This window comes from Oxyura jamaicensis, chromosome 5 (assembly GCF_011077185.1).
Source record: "Oxyura jamaicensis isolate SHBP4307 breed ruddy duck chromosome 5, BPBGC_Ojam_1.0, whole genome shotgun sequence".
In the NCBI taxonomy this organism is placed as follows: domain Eukaryota; kingdom Metazoa; phylum Chordata; class Aves; order Anseriformes; family Anatidae; genus Oxyura; species Oxyura jamaicensis.
In genome coordinates this window covers 36,716,268-36,736,328 of record NC_048897.1, presented here as the reverse complement: position 1 = coordinate 36,736,328, position 20,061 = coordinate 36,716,268, and the positions used below count along the sequence as shown (strand labels likewise).

The following is a 20,061-nucleotide window of genomic DNA, read 5'->3' as shown; positions in this document are numbered from 1 at the left end:
CACGCGGCCCGGCCCGGCCCCGCTGCCGGCCCCGAGAGGGCGGCGGGCCGCCGTGCTGCGCGGAGCCACGGCCTGGAGCCGCCCCAGCTCGCTCGGCCGCCCCGCAGCGGGCCCCGCTCGCCTCCCGCCCGTCCTTGTCCCCTTACCCTGCCAGTGCCCGGGGGAGGCCTGCACCCGCCTCCTGCTTTGTAGTGTAATGGGGTCAGTTTTGGGCCCCTCACCACAAGAGGCCCTGGAGAGTGTCCAGAGAAGGGCTACAAAGCTGGTGAAGGGCCTGGCATACAAGTCCTATGGGGAGCGGCTGAGGGACCTGGGGTTATTTACTCAGGAAAAGAGGCTCAGGGGAGACCTCATTGCTCTCTACAGCTACCTGAGAGGAAGCTGTGGGGAGCTGGGGGTCAGCCTCTTCTCACAGGTAACTAGTGGGAATGGCCTCCAGTTGCAGCAGGGGAGATGTAGGTTGGAAATGAGGAGACATTTCTTCTCAGAAAGAGCAGTCAAGCATTGGAGCATGTTGCCCAGGGAGGGGATGGAGTCACCATCCCTGGGGGTGTTCAAGGAAAGGTTGGACCTAGAGCTTAGGGACATGGGTTAGTGGGTGACATTGGTAGTAGGGTGATGGTTGGAGCAGGTGATCTTGGAGGGGTTTTCCAACCTTAATGATTCTATGACTCTAAGGATCAGTAAGAATGTGTATGTAATGTAATGTAATCATCAATAAGCCTTAAAATAACTTGGTGTTCTTCACAACTTCACTGACAAAGGTAAAGTTTCTGTCTTAAAGAGGCTTCATCATCTCCTAGTCTTCTTTTCATGAGGGATCGCTTGCTGAGGGAGGAGGAGCCATGCAAAAGAAACCCTACAAGGCAGGTCACAGTAAGTAGAAAAGAAGTCATGTTCAAGTCACATCCTTTATCTCCTGCATCAGTGTTGCAGCTTCACTTCATCCAGGAGTGCTGATTTAGTAGGCAGCACCGTTAAAGAAAGCCCAGCATGCACATACACAGGGTCTTTTAAAACAGTACCAATGCTTGGAGCTTATTTTACCCAGTGGCAACAGCTGTATTAATCTCTTTCTGCATCACTGCTCCCAATACAAAGCAAGCATAATACAGAGGTAGCCTATACTAATTAATGCTAATAATCTGAGCTGTTTGCCTGACCATACCTAAAACATACCGGTATTACTGTGAGATGCAACAAGTAACAGAATAGCCTAATTATAACATTCAATTTTAACCTTTAACAGATACATTTTGCTCTGTTAAGATTTCAAATATGTTCCATTACTTTATTACTGGAATGGAAAATTACTGAACGACATAAATATGAAATAAATATATTGATCAACTAATTAATAGATTTATAAATTCACAAAAATATGTTCAAAAAAGCATCTTTTCTGACTAACAACAAAAGCTCACTGCTTCGAGTTCAGCACTGTGTAATGTGTAGGAAAACCGTCCACTTTTATTAGTTATTTGGTAGAACATTTTACAGTGCCTTATATGTAAAAATAAACCTGCAAGCATGAAATTTCAGGCTTCAAGCATACAGTAGACCTGTTGTATGCTTATTTTTCTATAACCTTCTATTCATTCCACCTCGTTTCTTTTTACCTTCAAGAAGCATGTAATGATGTATCAAGGCCAAGTTCTCTTAATTTTTTGTACAAATAATAAAAGAAATGATGAAAAACATGGAAGTTTCACAGAGCCAAAACATAGAAGTGATAAATAAAGTGAATTTGTTTAGAGAATAGCTTTAATAATCACATGAAGAGTCAGACATATTCTGTCTTTTCAGTTCATGAAGTGACTGTTTGCATGGCTAGTGAGTAAATTAAGATTATTTTTCTACATGAATTCTTCATTGTTTTAGCATCCTGGGAATAGCCTTTGGGAATAGTTTATCTCCTGGGAACCATTTCTGGACTATCTTGTATTTTCATCACAAATGGATAATTCTCCACTAGGCTGAGGAAAAAATACATGCATACCACTTTTCTGCCTGGAGAGTGGCTGATGCTGCTTCCTATTGGGCTCGCTTCCAAGTTTCTCTCTTTCTTTTTAGTTAGGGCAAAGTTCCCGGAATCAGACCAAGGTGAATATTTGCATCAACCTTCACCCTGTTGACTGATATGCTCAACTGCAATCACGGCTTCGAACCAGAATGGAAAAAAAATCAGAACTATCCACAAGGGAAGATGTCAATAAGATCAAACTGGGATTATCCCTGTTCCACTATGGGCAGGTGTTATTCAATCCAATAGGCAGAAACTTTTCCGTCTCCTTTAGAACAAGGGCTGCAATATTTGTCTGTAGGACAGTATGTCTCTTTCTCCCATAGGTTCAACAAGAGAGCAAAGAAATGAGTACAGAAAAGAATGTGGGTGTTTCTAGCCATGCACGTCATGAAAGTTGACCAGGGATTGAAGGGGAGAAGAAGAAGCACAGTATAGTGCCCTGAGGCAATCAGGCTCTGTCTCATTGATATCTCTATAAGAGATCATCATGTTTTGGTGTACACATTTGTCTCAAAAGGTGGAACAAAGCAGGTAATGGAGAGCTGATGGGGCAAAACATGAGACAGAAAGGGCAAAGTGGAGAAAGTACAGAATTAAAAAATGGAGTTCAGGAATAAAGGTTTGATAAAGGTTTGATGAGCTTCAAAAGGAGAAAATGTAAACTCTAGAGAAACATACCGGTAGTATCCTACCTGTCTTTAAGACGGTGCGTCTTCTTCAACGTAAATGCAAAAGAGAAAATACAGCAAGAAGTAACTATGCCAAGTTAGAAAACTCTAATAAATGTAACTTCCAGACAGAGAATCAGGCAGGAAATGGGTGTGATCAAGATTTAGAATAGGAAATGGAACAGATAAGAGCATTGAGACATTGTTTCCAGCGTGAATTGTTTAGAAATAGGAGTTGCCTCTATTACCCTGAATTTTCATGGCTTGAATTTGTTATGCATTGTATTGGCCAGTTTTCTTAGGCAAGTTCTGGCCTGTAGTGGATAACTTTAGAAAAGGGTATCCATTTAGTTTAGCTCAACGTTAGTTTCTTTTACTCAATATAAGATTCCTCTGAATTAGTTCTTTTTATGGCTTGGACTGTTCATTGTAACTATGGTTCATGTATGGGAGGAAAAAGAGATATTTCCCTGATCAGAGTCGTCTCTAAGAGAAAACTGCTGTGTCTAAGAGAAATAACTCAAAAGAATTCATCATAGTACAAAATTGCTTACATATTTCATCTCAGATTAGTGTCCTCCCAAGTAACATTGTACTAACATAGTTTGCATAGTAGATCTGCAAGTTAGGCTTGCTCAGAGAGTAGCATGTTTGCTCGCTTTACATTACCAAAATACTTTCTGAGTTTTACAGTTGTGAATCAGCATTCACATACTCGCTTTATTTTTTTCCTCATCCCTCACCTGTTTCAAGTTTGTATATACTTTTGCCTGGCTCACACAAAGTGAAGAACCTTAAAATTCTAGATAGCATACAACAATTGCTCATTTTTTATTTCAGGTCCACATAGATATGTAGGGCTAGGGTATAGCCCCCTACATGATGATTCCATTTGTTAAACACTATAAATATTACTGAATTAATATGCACTTAATGCTTGATAAGGCAGTTATTATTAATAATTTCTACTGGCGCCTTTGGGAGTTTTTGTGTCTGAGCAAGAGCTGATAGATTAGCCTTTTAGTCTACATATTCTTGCTGTGTATATTGCAAACAGCTGAAACTTTGCAAGGACTTCTGTTTTTAGCTGCAGACATAAATGTATGTGCATAGGTCACTTAGTATGGCACATGTGGATTAAACCCTGAAAATATTTCCAAGCTGTGTTTAAAAAACAAAACAAAACAAAACACCACAAACAAAAAACACAAACAGCAACAACAACAGAAGACCAATGATTTTTTTTTTTTTTTTTGGAAGAGATTTGCCTTAATTGGAAAGGCTTAAAATAAATGATCATATGATTAAAAAAGCAAGGATTGCCTGCTATTTGTTGTAACCCCTATTTCTGTAATGCCCCTGTAGCCAGCGAAGCAGCTGTTCATTGCTGACATTCTCCCTGCCAGGCATTCCAACTCTCTGAGGTAATGGGCTGCAAGCATACGGGCCTTCGCTTTAATTCTTTCAGCGTATCCTTCCGCATGGATAGAGCGAGGGGAACGCCTCCAGGAAAAGAAATTAAATGCACACACACACAGGCACACAGAGACAGGCGATTTGAAAATATTCCAGAGAACGCGATTTTGTGCTCCCGCAACACATCATTGCATGAAAGAGGCTGTCCGAGGAGCTGGCTGGCACAGGTTTATTTTGTTGCAATATTTTCTTCCACCCCCAGCTCTTAACCCAGTGGAATGATATCCAGAGCAAGTTTTTTGAGACAGGAAGTGAGGAATGTTTTCACTATGAGTGATCTGAGAAGAAGGTGGGTTAGCCGAGATAGCAGCTGTTTTGTACGAGAGGAACACAGTAAGTCAGTCTCCAAGGAATACAGATGAGATGGCTCGACAAGAAAAAGTTTCAGAGCGCTCTGGTTTTTCTTCAGCTACACGTATGTGAAAGGAGACTCAGTGCCTTTGGATCACAGCAAAAGGTAATGGGAAAACAGTAGGCACAGTAAAACATAGCGGGCGATCTTCTGTGCTGTGTACTGTAAGATTGAGGAGTTTCAAGCATTTACTTTTGGGAAAGTGAAGGCTGTAGAGCTCTGTGCTTTTGGAGGCAGGGGAAGTTTGAGATCTGCTGCACTTACTGCTGCTCTTTTAGTCCAAAAGTCATGTCAAAGATTAACTGGTAAAACAAGGGGAGGGTGGAGTATTCTTTTTATTTTATTTTATTTTTAGCTCCTCAAATATATCTGAAATAAATATATGGATTTTGAGCATTTGAAATAATAGGAACCCTATTTTATCATAATATGTTGCAGTTTTATTTCACATGCTGTCATTCATGCAGGCTGTTTGAAAATTCTTGTAAGAGTAAAATGCCAATTATTGAGGGGAAAATGGGAAGTGGGAAATGTAGGTAAAGGGAAAAGATACCACAGCGCTCAGTAATTGTGCTTCAGTCATGAGCATGTTGCTGAAATTCTAATATAAAACATTTTTAAAACTACTATGTTTGTCTTGAAATATAAATGTACAGTTTGGCCATGAAAGACATTTTTACTTGTTGCATGAAAATTCCAGGCTTGCTAAATAAAGGCTTGTTATTTTAGAGAGAGTCAACTGGGCTTGCAACTTCTGGCAGACTGTAGTTCCTGTTTTCTAAAGTAGCTTTGTAACAATGCAGATGTATCCTAACTTAAAATATTACAGAAAGCAAATAGGAGAGCACCTAGTATTGCTGAGCATGCTTGGCATGCTCTGAAAATTCGCATCTAAACTTTCTCCCTACGCTTGCATTGCTACCTGTGGGCACAGAGAAATAACTGAAAGTCTCAGATTGCCTAAAGTCAGCGTTTAGGGGGCTTGTGTATTTTACCTGTCAGGTCAGCCACTGCTTCCTGATATTTTTTCCATGGTCTTAGGGTACTTTTCTAAGGGCCTGATAGGGATATAACAGTTTCAAAGTCTTTTATGTTCAGTACGTAAAATTGAGGTTAAAACAGCACTGAACTTGTGATTGCAGCCTTCAAAAAGAAGAATAAATCGATTTCGCACATTGTTGTAGCACCAAAGAAAATGTGCGTAATTGTGCACAGAATGTATTGGAAAATGGGCCCTGGGGAAGTGAGCTAAGGTCAGTCAGCCAAAAGCTTCACTGCCAGGAATAAACCCAGTGCGAGATTCTGCTGGCAGTGGGCAGGAAACTAAAAGCTTCTGTCTGTGGAGCATTCCCTGCATGCTGCTCTCGGGGGCTGGATTTGGAGGATCAGTGTGCAGAGCAAGTAATCAAGTGAGGAGACTTGCGTATCCCTAATTTTTTCGGGGAAACTTGTTGCTGTCAGTTGTTATGTGTTCTGTAGCCTCATCCAAAAACACATCTGGTGGTGTTTGCATTGTTATTTTTTTAATTATTATTCAATCAGTTGTAATTAAGATTTTAGATAGTATCTGTTGAGGCTGAGCACTGTGTACGGTGGCAAACTGCCTCCAGATTGTTAGAAGCATGGCCATGAAGTCTGCTTCTGGTCATCCTTTGAAGTTGAGCTGCAAAGGTGTCATTGAGGACAAATGCCATGCTGCCTCCTCCTGCAGCCTCCAGCGCCTTCCTCTTGGCCGTGGTGTGTGAAAGAAGGGAGGATGGGGTCTGGAGAGAGAGCTTCAACCTAGAGAGTCTGCAGTTGTGTTGAATACCATTAAATTTCTAGATATGCACATAAATATGCAAACGCTATGGGACTATCTTTTATAGTTTATACCTCTGAGTTTAAAATCAGGTGTGCTAGGAAGATTAGTGAGCCCCCCACCCCAAACAAATGGATATATTCACGTTATCCTTACCTGAGAAAAGTCCTCAGTAATCAAACTACGCCTTTTGAAATGCGTTACGAACATACCAGCCTGAAAACAAACAAACAAACAAACAAAAAAAGCATTTTGTTTTGTGTCTTTTTCCAATTACGACGGCTTTTATCTCCGAGGCGGCGCTGCCACCAGAGGCGGCCCTCACGGAGCCCTGGCAATGCTCCGGCGGGGGCGCCCTCAGCCCGGCACCGGCCCCAGCCCGGCACTGGGCGAGGCTGCTGGGGCTGAAAGCCGCTGTGTCCCGGTGGCTGGGGCCGGGTGGGCCATCTTCCCGTGGGGGCCATCGCCCCGAGCCCCGGGGCTCGTCGCTGTGGGAGCTTTTCCCCTTGCACCCCCCCCCCCCCAAGGCGGCCGTGGCTCCCCCCGCCTGGCTGGAGTGCCTTGGCGTGGTGCGGTGGCAGCCCCAGCGCCCAGCCGGGCCGCGGCAGCCGCCCTGAACGTGCCTACTTCTGGGGAAAAAACTGGTTTTAGCCCGTGTTTTCCTTGTGCACGTGGTGTGTAAACCTGTAAGAGCGACGTGTTTCTTAATCGGGGGTGCAAGCGGGAAGGAAGCGCTTGGGAGAGGTGAAAGGTGAGATCTGTGCCCAGCATGGAGCTGACAGGAGAGCAGGTGTGAGGGTGTTTGCAAAAGGTGGGGAACCTTTCCACTTGGGAGAAGTGCGTTACCTGTTTGTGTTTTTAGGGAAAAACTAGAAAATAAATTGTTTTCAGAGTTGGCGTACTCTGTCGGTGAGGCAAACCGTAACCTCAGACGTGGTACAGCAGTTTAGCATAAGCAATAATGGTTCAGCTAGCTGTAATTCAGGGAAAATTAGAGGAATTGGATTTTAATTGTCTGGTAGGAAATGGCTAAGGTGTGAGGTTTAATACCTCTTTTCCTGCCTTTCTTCTCTCTCTCTCTCTCTCTCTCTTTTTTTTTTTTTTTCCTGTAATCATTTATGCGGCTTGGTTTTGTGCTTAATCCAACAGATAGGGGCTGAGGTTGCATGCTCCTTGGAAAATAATGCTGGGCTGCTGTTTTTTTTTTTTTCTTCAACATTACTAGTACCTTTGGTAACTTGGACTTTCTAGAGGTCTTTAATTTAAATATCAATTCCACTTAGAAATACTTCCTATTTTAAGGTGTTTAATCCACATTTAATTGACACTCATTATTTACTTGCAAGTTCAAAACAAAACTTGCCAAAGACTGCTGTAGTCTGTGGAAAAAACAGAAACTCTGGTGCTTACTTGATTATTTGAATACATAACAGCTCTGCATTTCGGAGAAGTAGACTGACTATTTAGATTGAAAAACATATATACCTGTTGTTTTCCCTTGTTTCCATTCCACTTTCAGTCTTTTTTTTTCTGATTCATGTATGTTTTCTTTCTTCTTTGCTCCTTACTAGGATTCCAGTGGATGCCCCCTCTACTTGTATCCTGGTGGAAAACTTGCTTGTCTTTAATGGATACTGCTGCTGCTGGTTGATTTTTGGAGACTTTACAGCTCCTTACTTTTTGAGAGGAGATCGCTACTTTTTCTCTCTCAAGTCCGTGGTGGTGGTAGTTTTTTATCTCTAACTATCAGTGTGGAAAAAGAAGATGCCTCTACCTTTTGGGTTAAAATTGAAACGAACTCGACGTTATACAGTATCCAGCAAGAGTTGCTTGGTGGCTCGGATCCAGCTGCTCAACAATGAATTTGTGGAGTTTACACTATCTGTGGAGAGCACGGGCCAGGAAAGTCTCGAAGCGGTGGCTCAGAGGCTTGAATTGCGTGAGGTAAGAGAACTGTCAAGTTAAGGTATACCTTTGTCTCTGGTGTTAGCTGACGTGTGTGGTGAATCCTTACCGTTCGGGGCAATCAGTTTGTTTACTGCAACAGCTTTACCTTGTACCCCTTGTTTCTTCACATTCTGGTCTTGAGAGGGACATGGATTGGTCCAGAACAGTTGCAAAACTTATGTTACAGAGCTAGAGTAGGTCCCAAGGGAACGACATGTGAGAAGTGGCAGTGAACAGTTTAGAAAGATAAACAAAGCCACACTGGTGGTTGTTTTTCAACGTGACAATGCTGAAAATGTCATTTAAAAAAATAAAATCTGAGCACCTAATTTTTGCCTAAGCAACATGGTTAAGAATTACTGAGAGACTTGAGACAACTTTTAGATTAGGATATGAAAGAGACTGCTGTTTGTGTGCCTGTATTTCTGACGGATTAGTACTGCGAATAGAACCTGAAGCACAAACGTGAAATGGGTACCAGTGACAAACTACTTGTGTTGTTCGTTCACATACCTACCGCAAACTTGTTTGCAGGCCGTGCCTTTGAGCAAGCATATAGTCATTTATAGATGTCTGTCCCCATGGAGAAACGTGGTCTGCACTATCTGTATCTGTATGTATCTGTATAACAGCTTCCGCCCCCTACAATTTCTTGCTAGGTATTTTGAAGGATGCTTTTGCAACTGAAATTTACTCTTCTCCCACACATTTGGTGATTATTCTGCAAGCATTTATTACCGTACACAGCATGCGTTACTGTAGAATTCTGCAGTAGGAAATGCTCTGTACAGTCAGTTGTTTTCAGATTATTTTTTTTTTTCCTGTTTGGAGAATTATAAATAAATGAAAAAGGTGTGAATCCGTTCATCTCTGTTTGTTTACTGTGTATGTTCTCACTTCCAGTATGCTTTCTTCTAGATTGTCCAAATTGTACAATTGTCTTTAATTGTACAATTATTGAGGAAAGGTTCCGTAGAGCAGCGTGACTTTACATTTGTTTTCTTGCTCTTTCTAGAAAAGGGAAAATCTAACTGCTCTCATAAAATCTAACTACTCTCATAGCCTTAGCATTTACTTAGAACACATCGGGTATGGTGTATCTAGAATTCAGTAGTTGTGTTTGAATGGAGTATGTCAATTTTATCTATTGATTTTTGGATGTCGCTGGTAAGTCAACAGAAGGTAAAGACCTTGACTATATTTGGTTTACAAAATGTGAAGGCTTTGTCTTCCTGAACAATGACTGCCAGCTTTTACTGAACTATTTACAAAGCATTGGAGATGCATGCTTTTTTCAACAGTTCTTCATTATCTCTTTCTCTGGAGCTACTCCTAAAATCTGATTTAAAAAAAAAAAAGGGGGGGGGGGGGCTGGCTGGCAGTTCTCTCAATTAAGGGTCATATATCAAACTAAGGGAGTTGACACTACACTACTGAACTCTGAGCAGATTCTTTTGGTCATGCATTCTTGCATGGATTATTTTGGCAGGAAAATGTGTTGCAATAAAAGGGAATGGAAAGTAGGGATATAAATTACTTTCCATAGCTTGCATTCAAGAAATGTTGTTTTGCCTTTAGTCGGATTTGCCAAGCAGATACCGGGAGCATTTCTGACCACTTGCTTAGTATGAAGTTTTCAGGAAGAAAAAACTGCTTAGCATTTGCTTCCAACTGCAAAAACAGTATTATCGATACTGTGAAATACAAAGTACTTTCTATAAAATGTTCTGTATTGTTAATGCATTACACACCTTTTAACATGTGACTTGAAAGTGGTAAACAAGAAAATATGACTGTTTATTTAAGCACTGAGATTTAACTCAGTTAAGAAAACTAAGGCATCAGTTTCAGATTACTGTATATGGGCTATGCAGTTCCCATGCACCCTCAGAGCAGTTTATTGCAGGAGGTATGAGTGGAGTCTGTACCTATTTAGACATTGAACGGTAAAATTTACAAAAGTCTCTTTCTCGCTGGTGTAGTCTGCAATCACTGAGTTTGGGTGGTGAATTGAGTGGCTTATTCTTAGTGCTGTAACAAATTTTAAAATACTTGTTTTAACAGATCTCACTTTATTTTAAATAGTAGTCTTCAACTTATGCTGTGAGTAGCTAAACACTTTTTTTCTTTCTGTTTTCCAAGTAATACTTCTTGATTTCCAAGTTCAGAAAGTCTAAGTATGTTGTCAATTTTGTTACTGAATGGCAAGCTTTGCAGAAAAGTAAAATGAGTGCATTAAACTAAGAAGAATATCTGGTATTCCCAGAATGTGACTCATCAGCAATGGGTATGTAATCCAGCCCTCTCAAACTGAGGAACTGGGGTAAGAGGACAGAAGGTGAGGGAACATAAGTTACTGACTCTTTGTAGCACAGCCCGTCTTCTATCCTGTGAGAGGACCACAAGCAAACTTGATTTATACAAAAAGCTGTGTATTTATTGCAGAAAACTGTTCTGGAATTGCAAGTTTTAAAAAAGCGCTGTGAGCTCTGATTGTTAACCAGCTTGAAAAGTATGTATAGCACTGCACATGTTGCATTTAGGGCATGACTATACAAATCAGGTACTTGAAAATATAAAAATGTTTTTTAAACGTTAATACAGGTAGGCATCTCTAGATATTTGGCAGGAGATGTTACAACTGATTTACCTCTCTTGCTGGATCTTCTTTTTATTCTGTTTTCTAATAACACTTCTATACCAGAATAAAGGGGCCAATTCTGCTAGTGCATGGAAGCAGAACCTGACTTAAGTGCAGATGTGTGGTAGAGAGTACACCAGTACAAGAATTAATTATATAAAAAGAAGGTAGGGAACTTCTTTGTGAAGTATGTGTGGTGTCTATGCAAATTCCTGTGTTTGTTTTGGACAGGAATGGCAAAGCCTGAATCAAGGTTATCCAGACTCCAAATAACTTGGAAGTTCTGAAACAGTGCTTCAGTGTTCTGTAACACTTTGCTCTGAAGTCCAAAGTATCAGCTCTTGTTTGGAGAAAACACAGAAAAATACCTTTAATTCAGTGTGGTGGTTTATTAAATGAGTGTTTACTTAGGTAAACAGTGTTTTCAAAATAAAACCAAATACAACCATAAATACTCTTGCATGTGTATGTATTAGTAAGCATATTGGCTGGCAAATAAAAGTTGGGCCAAGTAGTGATGGAGCGGTCACTGACATAATAATGTTTATGGCTTGTATCTGAGGTTGACAAAATTTTGGCTAATGCTTAGAGAAATAAAGCAAGAAGGGCTGATTGTTGAACTGTTAATGGCTGCTTAGCAGTAGGAAAGGAAGAAAAATGATCACGGAGGAATGCAGATAAAACACAAGCCTTCAGTGTGTAATCTCATTTATAAAAAAAACAAATTCCTTGCAAAACAAAATTGACTCCATCTGAAACATGTATTAATTTTAAATGTGCTGAAATCGTAATTTAGAGGACAAGAAGGATTGGCAGTCAGATTGCTAAAAAAAATCAGCACTTGCCTTCAGTCCTATTACTTTAGTTCTTCCTTTTTCTGAAGGAAAAAAATCCATACATTCAGGTATAACTTTATGTTCAGTCTAGCTTATTACTCTGAGCACCACAAAATCATTTTTTCTTTTTCCATGAAAGCCTTAGTGGCAATTAGGAAATGTTACCCCTGAGCTCTGTAGCTTTGTAATAAAGTGGGGTCAGATTGGAATATACCACTTAAATGTATTTTTTCCCTGTCTCAATCTCTGTGAATAGCAGTATCGTTTTTTACTAGTTTTGATAGTAAAGGTTTCTGTTATTTCTGAAGTAGGCATGTTAGTTTATTGTTTAGTATTTTTAGACTACTTTGAAATTTTGCTTTTCCCACTTGTAAAGCAATGACGATTTCAGGATCCAGTGCATGCGAATGCGATACTTGCTTTAACATCAGCGCGGCATGGGGTATGAGTCACCAGCAGGTATGTGAGACCATCCTTCTCAGAGGTGGAAAAAAGTAACATGATTTACAGAAAAAAAAGTACGTTTCTAAGTTTTCGGACCATGTTGATTGAAAGCTGGCCTGTTTCTCCAAGAGATGAAAATGTGCCTTGATGGGATAAAATGTCTTGTATACGCTAGGTAGGTTTTGCTCTTTAGCTTGTAGATTAGGCAATTTATTTTTGTTTAACATACTGATGAGTAAAACCTGCCTTGCCTGTCAGAGGAAATCCGTTTATTCAAGTTATTTGAAGGGGGTAAAAACACATTGTGTTGTGATTTTTGCAGTGTTTTAATTTGAGTAAATTAGTATGGCAGATTACCTTGCAAAGTATTCATTTAAAAAATGATTATTTTTTTCTTAATTTCTTATCCCTGCAATATTGATTTAAGCTGTAATTGGCAGCTGCTTTGTTTAAATAGCATTTGTGATTTTCTCTTGACTACTCCTATACGGTTTGGAGCAGTCGTTGCGAGGGCTGGGGCAGGCTGTGCTGGAGAAGAGGTTTGCTGTGTGAAAGTGCAAAGGCTTCAGGTGGACTTCTAGCTACCTGCTGAATCCTCCCTACGGGCAGCTCCAGTTGAAAATCCTGTCAGAACAATGAAGATAGGGTAAGCCAAAGTGCCCTGAAGTGAGTAGCTTCAAGATGGGAAAAAGAGTTTATTGTGTGTTGTTTTTTTTCAATGAGGCCAGTGAGCAGGTTTGTAAGGGGTACGACTTTCCGTTCAGTGGCAGGTACGTGGCAAGACCTGGAGGTTTCTTTTTCCACTGCTTCCAAGAAGTCTTGGATCTTGTGCGCTGGCCAGTGCAGGCTGCTCCAAAACCTTTCTCCACTAAGGATTGGGAAGATTTATGGAGGGGGTTGTCTGCTGTGATAAGAGGAAAGTTTCTGGAGATTTTCTAGGGCCTTTTGTCTCCTTCTGTAGTTTTTAACGTTGGACATAGAGTAAAGCTCTCACCTGGCATCTGGCCGTGGTGCATAGTACAAGATTATTGACCCAGCTCTTCTGAAAGCAGTTCACTTAAGCTGCGATACTCTGATGGCAGGGGCTGTTTTGTATCCAAGCATATGATAAAGCGAGACTCAGTGGAGTCCGTGGGCTAACTGGGATTTTTAACTCTGGCTGCAGTGCTTATGTTCAGTAATGAGACTGTTTTTGGCATTCTCTTCAGGAAAGTCTTAGGGCTTGTTTTACTTGTTTGTACCAATGTAAGGAAGGGGAAAAAAAAATACAAAAGTTTTTTTTTTTTTTTTTTTTTTCTTAATCTGAGAATCTCTAGAGAATAATCGTGTAAAAGATGGCAGTAGTAGTGTTGTCTCAAAATCCCAGAGGATATATTTTCCTGATGTGTTGTGCTGCTGCAGGCCAGAGGCACAATCAGATCTGGGGATGATAACAGGTGCTGTTAAGTTCAAGTGAGAGTATTCCACACTCGATATCTGACATACGCATTTGTCAGATTTCTTTTCTAGATATTGTAAGTTGTGACCAAAATAGATGCTGAGATTCTTTATTAAAACTTTGTTAAGGTGCTGAACAGAATAACAGATAGGTATAAATGATGTTTAGATTAGAGCCAAACGGAGTGGAATGATGTTAGGGATGAGACCGGTCCATTTTAAGGAAAATAAAATTAAATACAGCGGCTAATTATAGCTAACTAATACCAGGCTGTTGGTACAGGGAAGAAGGGCTCTGTCACTGATTCCATTTCAAATTATAAAATGGTTGAACAATAACAAAGTGTGCTCAATACTGATGTGGAAATGTGAGAATGTAAGTATTTAAAGCTCTTTTTCTTTTTAAGTGTTGCTGAAGGGTAACACACAATTTTAAAGAAATATGTTATTTACATGCAAGACATGTTCAGTAGGTTGTTCCTTTCTCTGCACTGGTTCTGTACTGACAAAATCCCCTAATGGCTCGGGTCAGGAGGAACCTCGGAGGGCTGTGTGTCCCACCCTTTGCTCACAGAGGGGCCAGCTTGGACCAGGTGGTTCAGGGTGAGTTTGAGTTCTCTGAGGATGGAGATTGGACATGTCTTTGGGCTGCCTATTGCAGTGCTTGGCTATCTCATTGTGAAATTTCTTTCCTGATCTGATGGGGATGTCCCACACTGCACCTTGTGCCCGCTGCATCCCACCACTGCAGCACCCTTCACTGGAAGTCCTTCCCCAGAAGAGCCTGGCTCTGCCTCCCCTCTACCGTGCGATCCAGCGACTGGGGATAACACTAAGATTTTACCCTCGTTTCTTCTGGAGACTCGACAGCCTCATTTCTCAGGTTTCCCTCAGACATTCAGCAGAAAGACCGAATGGTCTCCTGTGGTGGTGCAGTTGTGTGGCAGCGTGGCTGATGGAGCTGCTCATAGTCTGGTGGGGATGACTGTGGGGGCATCTCCCCCCCCACCAACCTGCGGCCCTGCACGCTGTGCCTGCATGTCAGGCTTCTCTCAATTTTGTGTTCTTGGTAACTCTTGAAATATTATACAGAAAGGCTTAACGTTGCTGTCTGTAGTGGCAGAAGACAGCTAGATAGAAAGCAGCAGCAGAAATGGTAAGTCCCTTTTATTTATATTTGACTTTCTTCAAAGGGGTTGGGTGATGAATAAGTCGCTAAAATAAATGAACCTCAAAATAGTGTTAATCTTAACAGCTTAACATATTTTAGGAATTGTGTCATTACATTCTTTGCTAGAATTGGGTGTTGTCCTGTGCTACTACTAATAAAATGTTTTAGCAATGAATAAAAATGGATTCTATTTTAATCAGTGCAAGTATTCCAGCATGCCTGAGTTCCTCTGAAAATTCACAGGATCAAGTTCTGCCCTTGAAGTCAAATGAAAGGTTTGCATACAAGTCATAAGACGGGTTTTGGGCCACGGTGTTTACCTTGGCTTTTATTTTATTTATTTTTGATAATCCAAACTGGAGGAGTTTTTAAGGGAAAATACCATGACAGAAAAATCTTGTTTAAAGATATGCTGGATTCCAGAGTATGATTTAAAATGCGGAAACATTTTCCTTAGTCTGGTGCCAGTAACAACTCAGTTCTGCGTGTAGGTAAGGTCAGTATTTTACAGAAATGGACCAGCACAAGCAATCGTCATTGCTTAAAAATAAGTTGTACATTCAGTTTAAACTTGAGGTTGTAGAAGCAGGAGTATCTTGATTCGGAGAGTATGAAACAGCAGTGCTGTTATCAGACGTTGTGCTCATCCTCTCCTTTCCTTTCTGTTCCAAATGGGTGTTTCTTTGAGGCTGAAATACACCAGGGCTGCAGCTGAAACTTACTCTGAGGGTAGCTTCTAAATGTTTAGCTGGTTTCCAGAAGTTTTCACCTGGTAGTTTTTATAGAAATCTTTCAGCTTTGATGGCGTGCTTCTGTAGGTCCTGTTACCATTTGGCTTCGGTGTCTGCTTGGCTTCCGCTCGCACCCGGAGGCTGCGGTTGAGGTTTTGGGTCTGGCCCTCAGTTACCCACCTGCTGGGCCTGCACAGTGGGCTTGCTTTTTTCAGCTCTTCCTAGCCAGGGAGGTCCAGCAGCTCGTGGTGGATGGTTCAGCTTTAGCTGGTTTTGCTGGTGGACCTCTTGTTCACTGACCCTCTTGCTTTGTGTTTAAACTACATCCTTAGCACTTGGGGTTTACACAGCATCAGAACTACAGCCTCACTTTGGCTCCTATGCGTGTCTGCAGTGACAAGTGAGAAGTCTTCTAATGAAAGAGAAATACACCTTTTTTACAAGCATGCCTTTATGGAGTAGAGTTTCTGTGGCACTACTGTTAGAATTTTAACATCTTAAGGAATCTGCTTTGCAAGAGAACTGTTTCTGACATGGGAATGGAATCTGCTGCTCTGTGGTGGTTTTTAAACTTTTGTAGCCATGAAACTGTTTCCCATCTCTCAGAATATCTTTGCTCCACACATCTTTCACTGCACTGAAAAGCTGCCACTCTTCTATGAACAGTTCTAACTTAACTCAGTGCTTGTATTACAGCCTGTGTTTTTATCAAGTGGGACCAGAGTTGTCTTACAACTTGCAGAAGGAATCTCAATTAAGGTTACAAAGGAGCTTTCATTCTAACTTTTTTTTTTATCTTCTTCGTATTGATTCTGCAATTAGATTGTAATGATCATTTTAATTTAGTTTTTCTTAAGCATTGAAAAAACAAAAATCACTTACATAGTCTGGTCCAACTCCCTTTCAAAGCAGATTGTGTTGCGTAATCAAAGGTAGATTGTGGTGCTCAGGAAGTTGCCTGCTCACATCCCAGGGAAGGACATCCCTCAGCTGCTCAGGGCAGTCTGTTCCAGCTCATGCTGCAATTTGTGTCCATGTCTTTGGGTGGGCAAGAGTTGTCTGTTCAAGCAAGGTAGATCGCTGCTTTAGGTGCACATTTTCTTGCTCAGTGGGATGAACCGTACCCATACGTGTGCTTTAATGACCTTGTCTTTGACTGACCACTTTTCCTGTGCCCTTTTGTCCTTCAGCATCTGGTTCGTCAGACAAGCCATAGTCTACTCTCCCTGTGTGTTTATGCTGTTTGTCTTCCTCGCTTCCCTCAATTTCCCTGTTCCACATGGATGCTTACTGCTAACATCTGTGAGCTGCCCCAGCTGGGGCAGGGACTGCTTGCAAATGAAAGACCAGTTTTGGTAGTATTTTAGGGATGGGCCTGTGCACACATGGATTGTTTATCTGGAAGTAACACCTGGTTTTGATATTAAATGGCTCTCCGGTTCTCTAAGTTTTCAATAACCTACAGCCTTGGTGTTTTAAAGTTTTTATTTCTAGCAATGTATTTTATCTAACACATTTATGTATTTAACTTTGTTTCATCACCAAAATGCCTCTCTTTCAGATTACGTATTTCAGTCTGTGGTATTACAACAAGCAGAACCAGCGCAGATGGGTAGATTTGGACAAGCCTCTGAAAAAGCAGCTGGACAAATATGCCTTGGAGCCCACTGTGTATTTTGGAGTAGTGTTCTATGTGCCTACTGTCTCTCAGCTTCAGCAGGAGATTACCAGGTAAACTTCTTACACGTTCCTGTAATTTTGTTTTCAGCATTCTAAAATGTATAGTTCATGTACGAATTGTCTGCTTCCCCTGCCCAACCTTTCTAGATACAGAAATTATTACTTTAGGCAGTATTTATGTTCCAATTGTATGTTTATTTCCCTTTTGAATTTTTAAAATGTTATAAACTAAGCAAAGAGTGAACTTTTCAGTGGTCTTAGGAATCTATTCAAACCTGTTCTTGATAGTAGGAATACTTGCCTGGTCAGTTTTTTAACTGTTTTAGTCCCTTCATGTCAGTCTCTCTCTTTGTTCTGAAGAGCAATGCACTGGTTTGGGGGGAAGTCCATCACGTGGAAAGGACATGCAGATCTTTTCCTTATTTTACTCTCAGTACTTTCTGGAACTTACCAACTGTATTGGCGAACTTCTGGCTAAGCCTAAATTTATGATTTTTGACTTTCACTGGGCAACAAAGATGGATATTAGCTTTGCTATCATGTATCCATTTGTACTGTGAATCTGGAGAACATCACACAAATGGTGCTAACTGCAGAGGAAGTGTCAAGCTGAGCATGTGTACTAGCCAAATATTCCTACGGGCCTATACATGGACTTCTAGTGGCTTAAAGTCCGTAGTTGTTCTGATTTCATTATTATTTTTAACAGACAACTGAGCATTAAACCAGTAACTAGATTACAAACATTGCCTGAAAAACCTTTATTATTCTTCTCTGGCATTTATTCAAAGAATGTGGTGATTATGCTGGAGCTTTAACAGCAATTTTGCAGTGTGTTTGCAAGAGTTTACATGGCAGCCTTGCACTCATGTCCTAGAGGATGGCACTTGCTTTAATTTACAATAGTGAGAATCTGGATTAGTTTCAGAGAAGTCTGTGTATTGAGGGTTTTTTTTTCCAGACCTTTTCAATATAAATGAAATTGAGCATCTTTAAGCAAATGGTACATTTAGTGTGTACCAGGAAGAGGAAGCATCACAAACAAAAGAGCTGGTATTTGCACTCTTGTCAGGTAGTGTCAAGATCCTTCGTCTGTATGTCTGCTTTCAATAGCTGTCCTATAGAAAGAGCCTATATTCTATGTTTTGACTGGTGAAGATTTATTTTCCCAAGTGCCTTGATGTACTGTGACCTTTTTTTTTTTTTTTTTTTTTTTTTTAAGGCCTGGGTTTGGTTCCACCTATTTTTGTGTGTTTTATATAAGGATATAATCTGGTGTCATGTGGCATAGTGCTTTTTTGAAGTAGGAGCCAGGAAAAGTATAAACAATATTTATAAAATGTTACAGAATTTAACGGTTTAGTGAAGGAAGAGATCTGTCTTTTGGCCTCTAATGATCAAAATGTGAGTGGCATGTGCTTCTGTGTTCTCAAGTGTTAAAGCTTTACTTCACAATAGTTACTATACAATATGAGGAAGTTAAGAAGCTTTTGAAACTAGACCTACAGAAGACAAATGTCCTTCTTGGCCAAATCTGTGTGGCTGTACTGGCATTTGTGAGTCTTGAGGTTTTTGGGGATAACGTATATTGGCTAAGATAGGGTGCACCATGGTTGGTCAAAAGGGCCAGAAGAATTAAAGAAAATAGTGGTTCAGGCTTTGGACAAATGGTACGCTTAGTAGTGCTTGCCTGTTCTAGATATGACCCAGGAAAAGGTCAGATTAAAGGAAAAAAAGTGTGGTGCCTCGCAAGTGAGTACCCAGGAGTTGTAATGCAGAAATGGAAGTAACTATTGTGATGGAAGGGATGTGCATATTCGATTTATTGGAAGGGAATGCAGAAATGCAGCAGCGGTGCACTGGACATTATAAAGAAGAGATGATAAGGATATTAAAGAGGGAAGACAAAAATAAACAATTTGTGAGGGTATGCTAGTAGATAGAAATTGTGGACATTCTTTGACTTAACAGAGAGCAGGATTGGATTCTGCAGCAGGCAAGTGAACAGAAAAGTTGATAAAATACTGGGTCTGAATGATGAGGAAGACAGTCCTCCACAGAGACTAGTGAATGCAGACAGGAATTGGAAATGAAGGCATGTTAATCTGTAGTCTCTTAAAATTAAGAAGCCAATATTAGCTTTTTCTCTCTTTTTTTTTTTTTTTTCCATGCAGGTATCAGTATTATTTGCAATTAAAGAAAGATATCTTGGAGGGTAACATTCCTTGCACACTAGAACAAGCAATACATTTGGCTGGTTTAGCTGTTCAAGGTAAGTAAGGCAATTATGCCAATTAGCCAGTGTTACTTTGGAAATGTGGTGATGTATTTTCTATTGCATGCTTTCTGATTATTGCTGATAGAGCCCTTTCCTTGCTGTAATAAAAATGCAAGAGGTAGTTGCTTTCCAGTATACGTTCCATGTCTATGAAGCACATTTTTGTTTTCACTTGGCAGCCTTACAAACACAGCAGCAGTTCCATTCAGTAGGGTAAGAAAGGTTTGCTCCTTAGAACTTCATCATCCAATGCGTGGGCTGGGGAGGGGGGCAGTGGGATCAGTGGCCCAGCACTTGCTGGTATTTCTGCACAGCCCTCAGAGGTGTACCGAGGTATCTAACATGTATTTTCAGGAGTTGGGTTTAACTTGGACATCTGAATTCCTTTGGGAGCAAGGGCTCTACCTGTCTGCTAACACCAGCAGAGCTTTTGTCTGTGTCAGTGAAGACTCTTTATTCTGACATTGTCACAAGAGAAAGGGACATATTTTAATAAATAAGCAAATCTGAATGTAGTGTAGTGCTAGTATCTCCACTTCTTGTCCCAAATGTCCCCAAACCAAAGATTATTTC

General features: G+C 40.7%; 1 protein-coding gene across 3 annotated transcripts in view; it reads left to right on the top strand.

Annotated features, from left to right (window-relative positions):
* The first annotated feature begins 4,173 nt into the window (after window positions 1–4,173).
* PTPN21 (protein tyrosine phosphatase non-receptor type 21) overlaps window positions 4,174–20,061 on the top strand; it is a 37,399-nt gene continuing 21,511 nt past the window's right edge. Inside the window, exons 1-4 of one of the 3 annotated variants that reach the window (XM_035327253.1) lie at window positions 4,174–4,627; window positions 7,895–8,267; window positions 17,092–17,261; window positions 19,385–19,482. In XM_035327253.1, coding sequence (XP_035183144.1) covers window positions 8,088–8,267; window positions 17,092–17,261; window positions 19,385–19,482 — 448 coding nt within the window. In that variant the 5' untranslated portion in view covers window positions 4,174–4,627; window positions 7,895–8,087. Of the gene's footprint in view, window positions 4,628–6,979; window positions 7,114–7,894; window positions 8,268–17,091; window positions 17,262–19,384; window positions 19,483–20,061 lie in introns of those variants that run through there. The other 2 variants (XM_035327255.1, XM_035327254.1) reach the window with 2 other exon arrangements.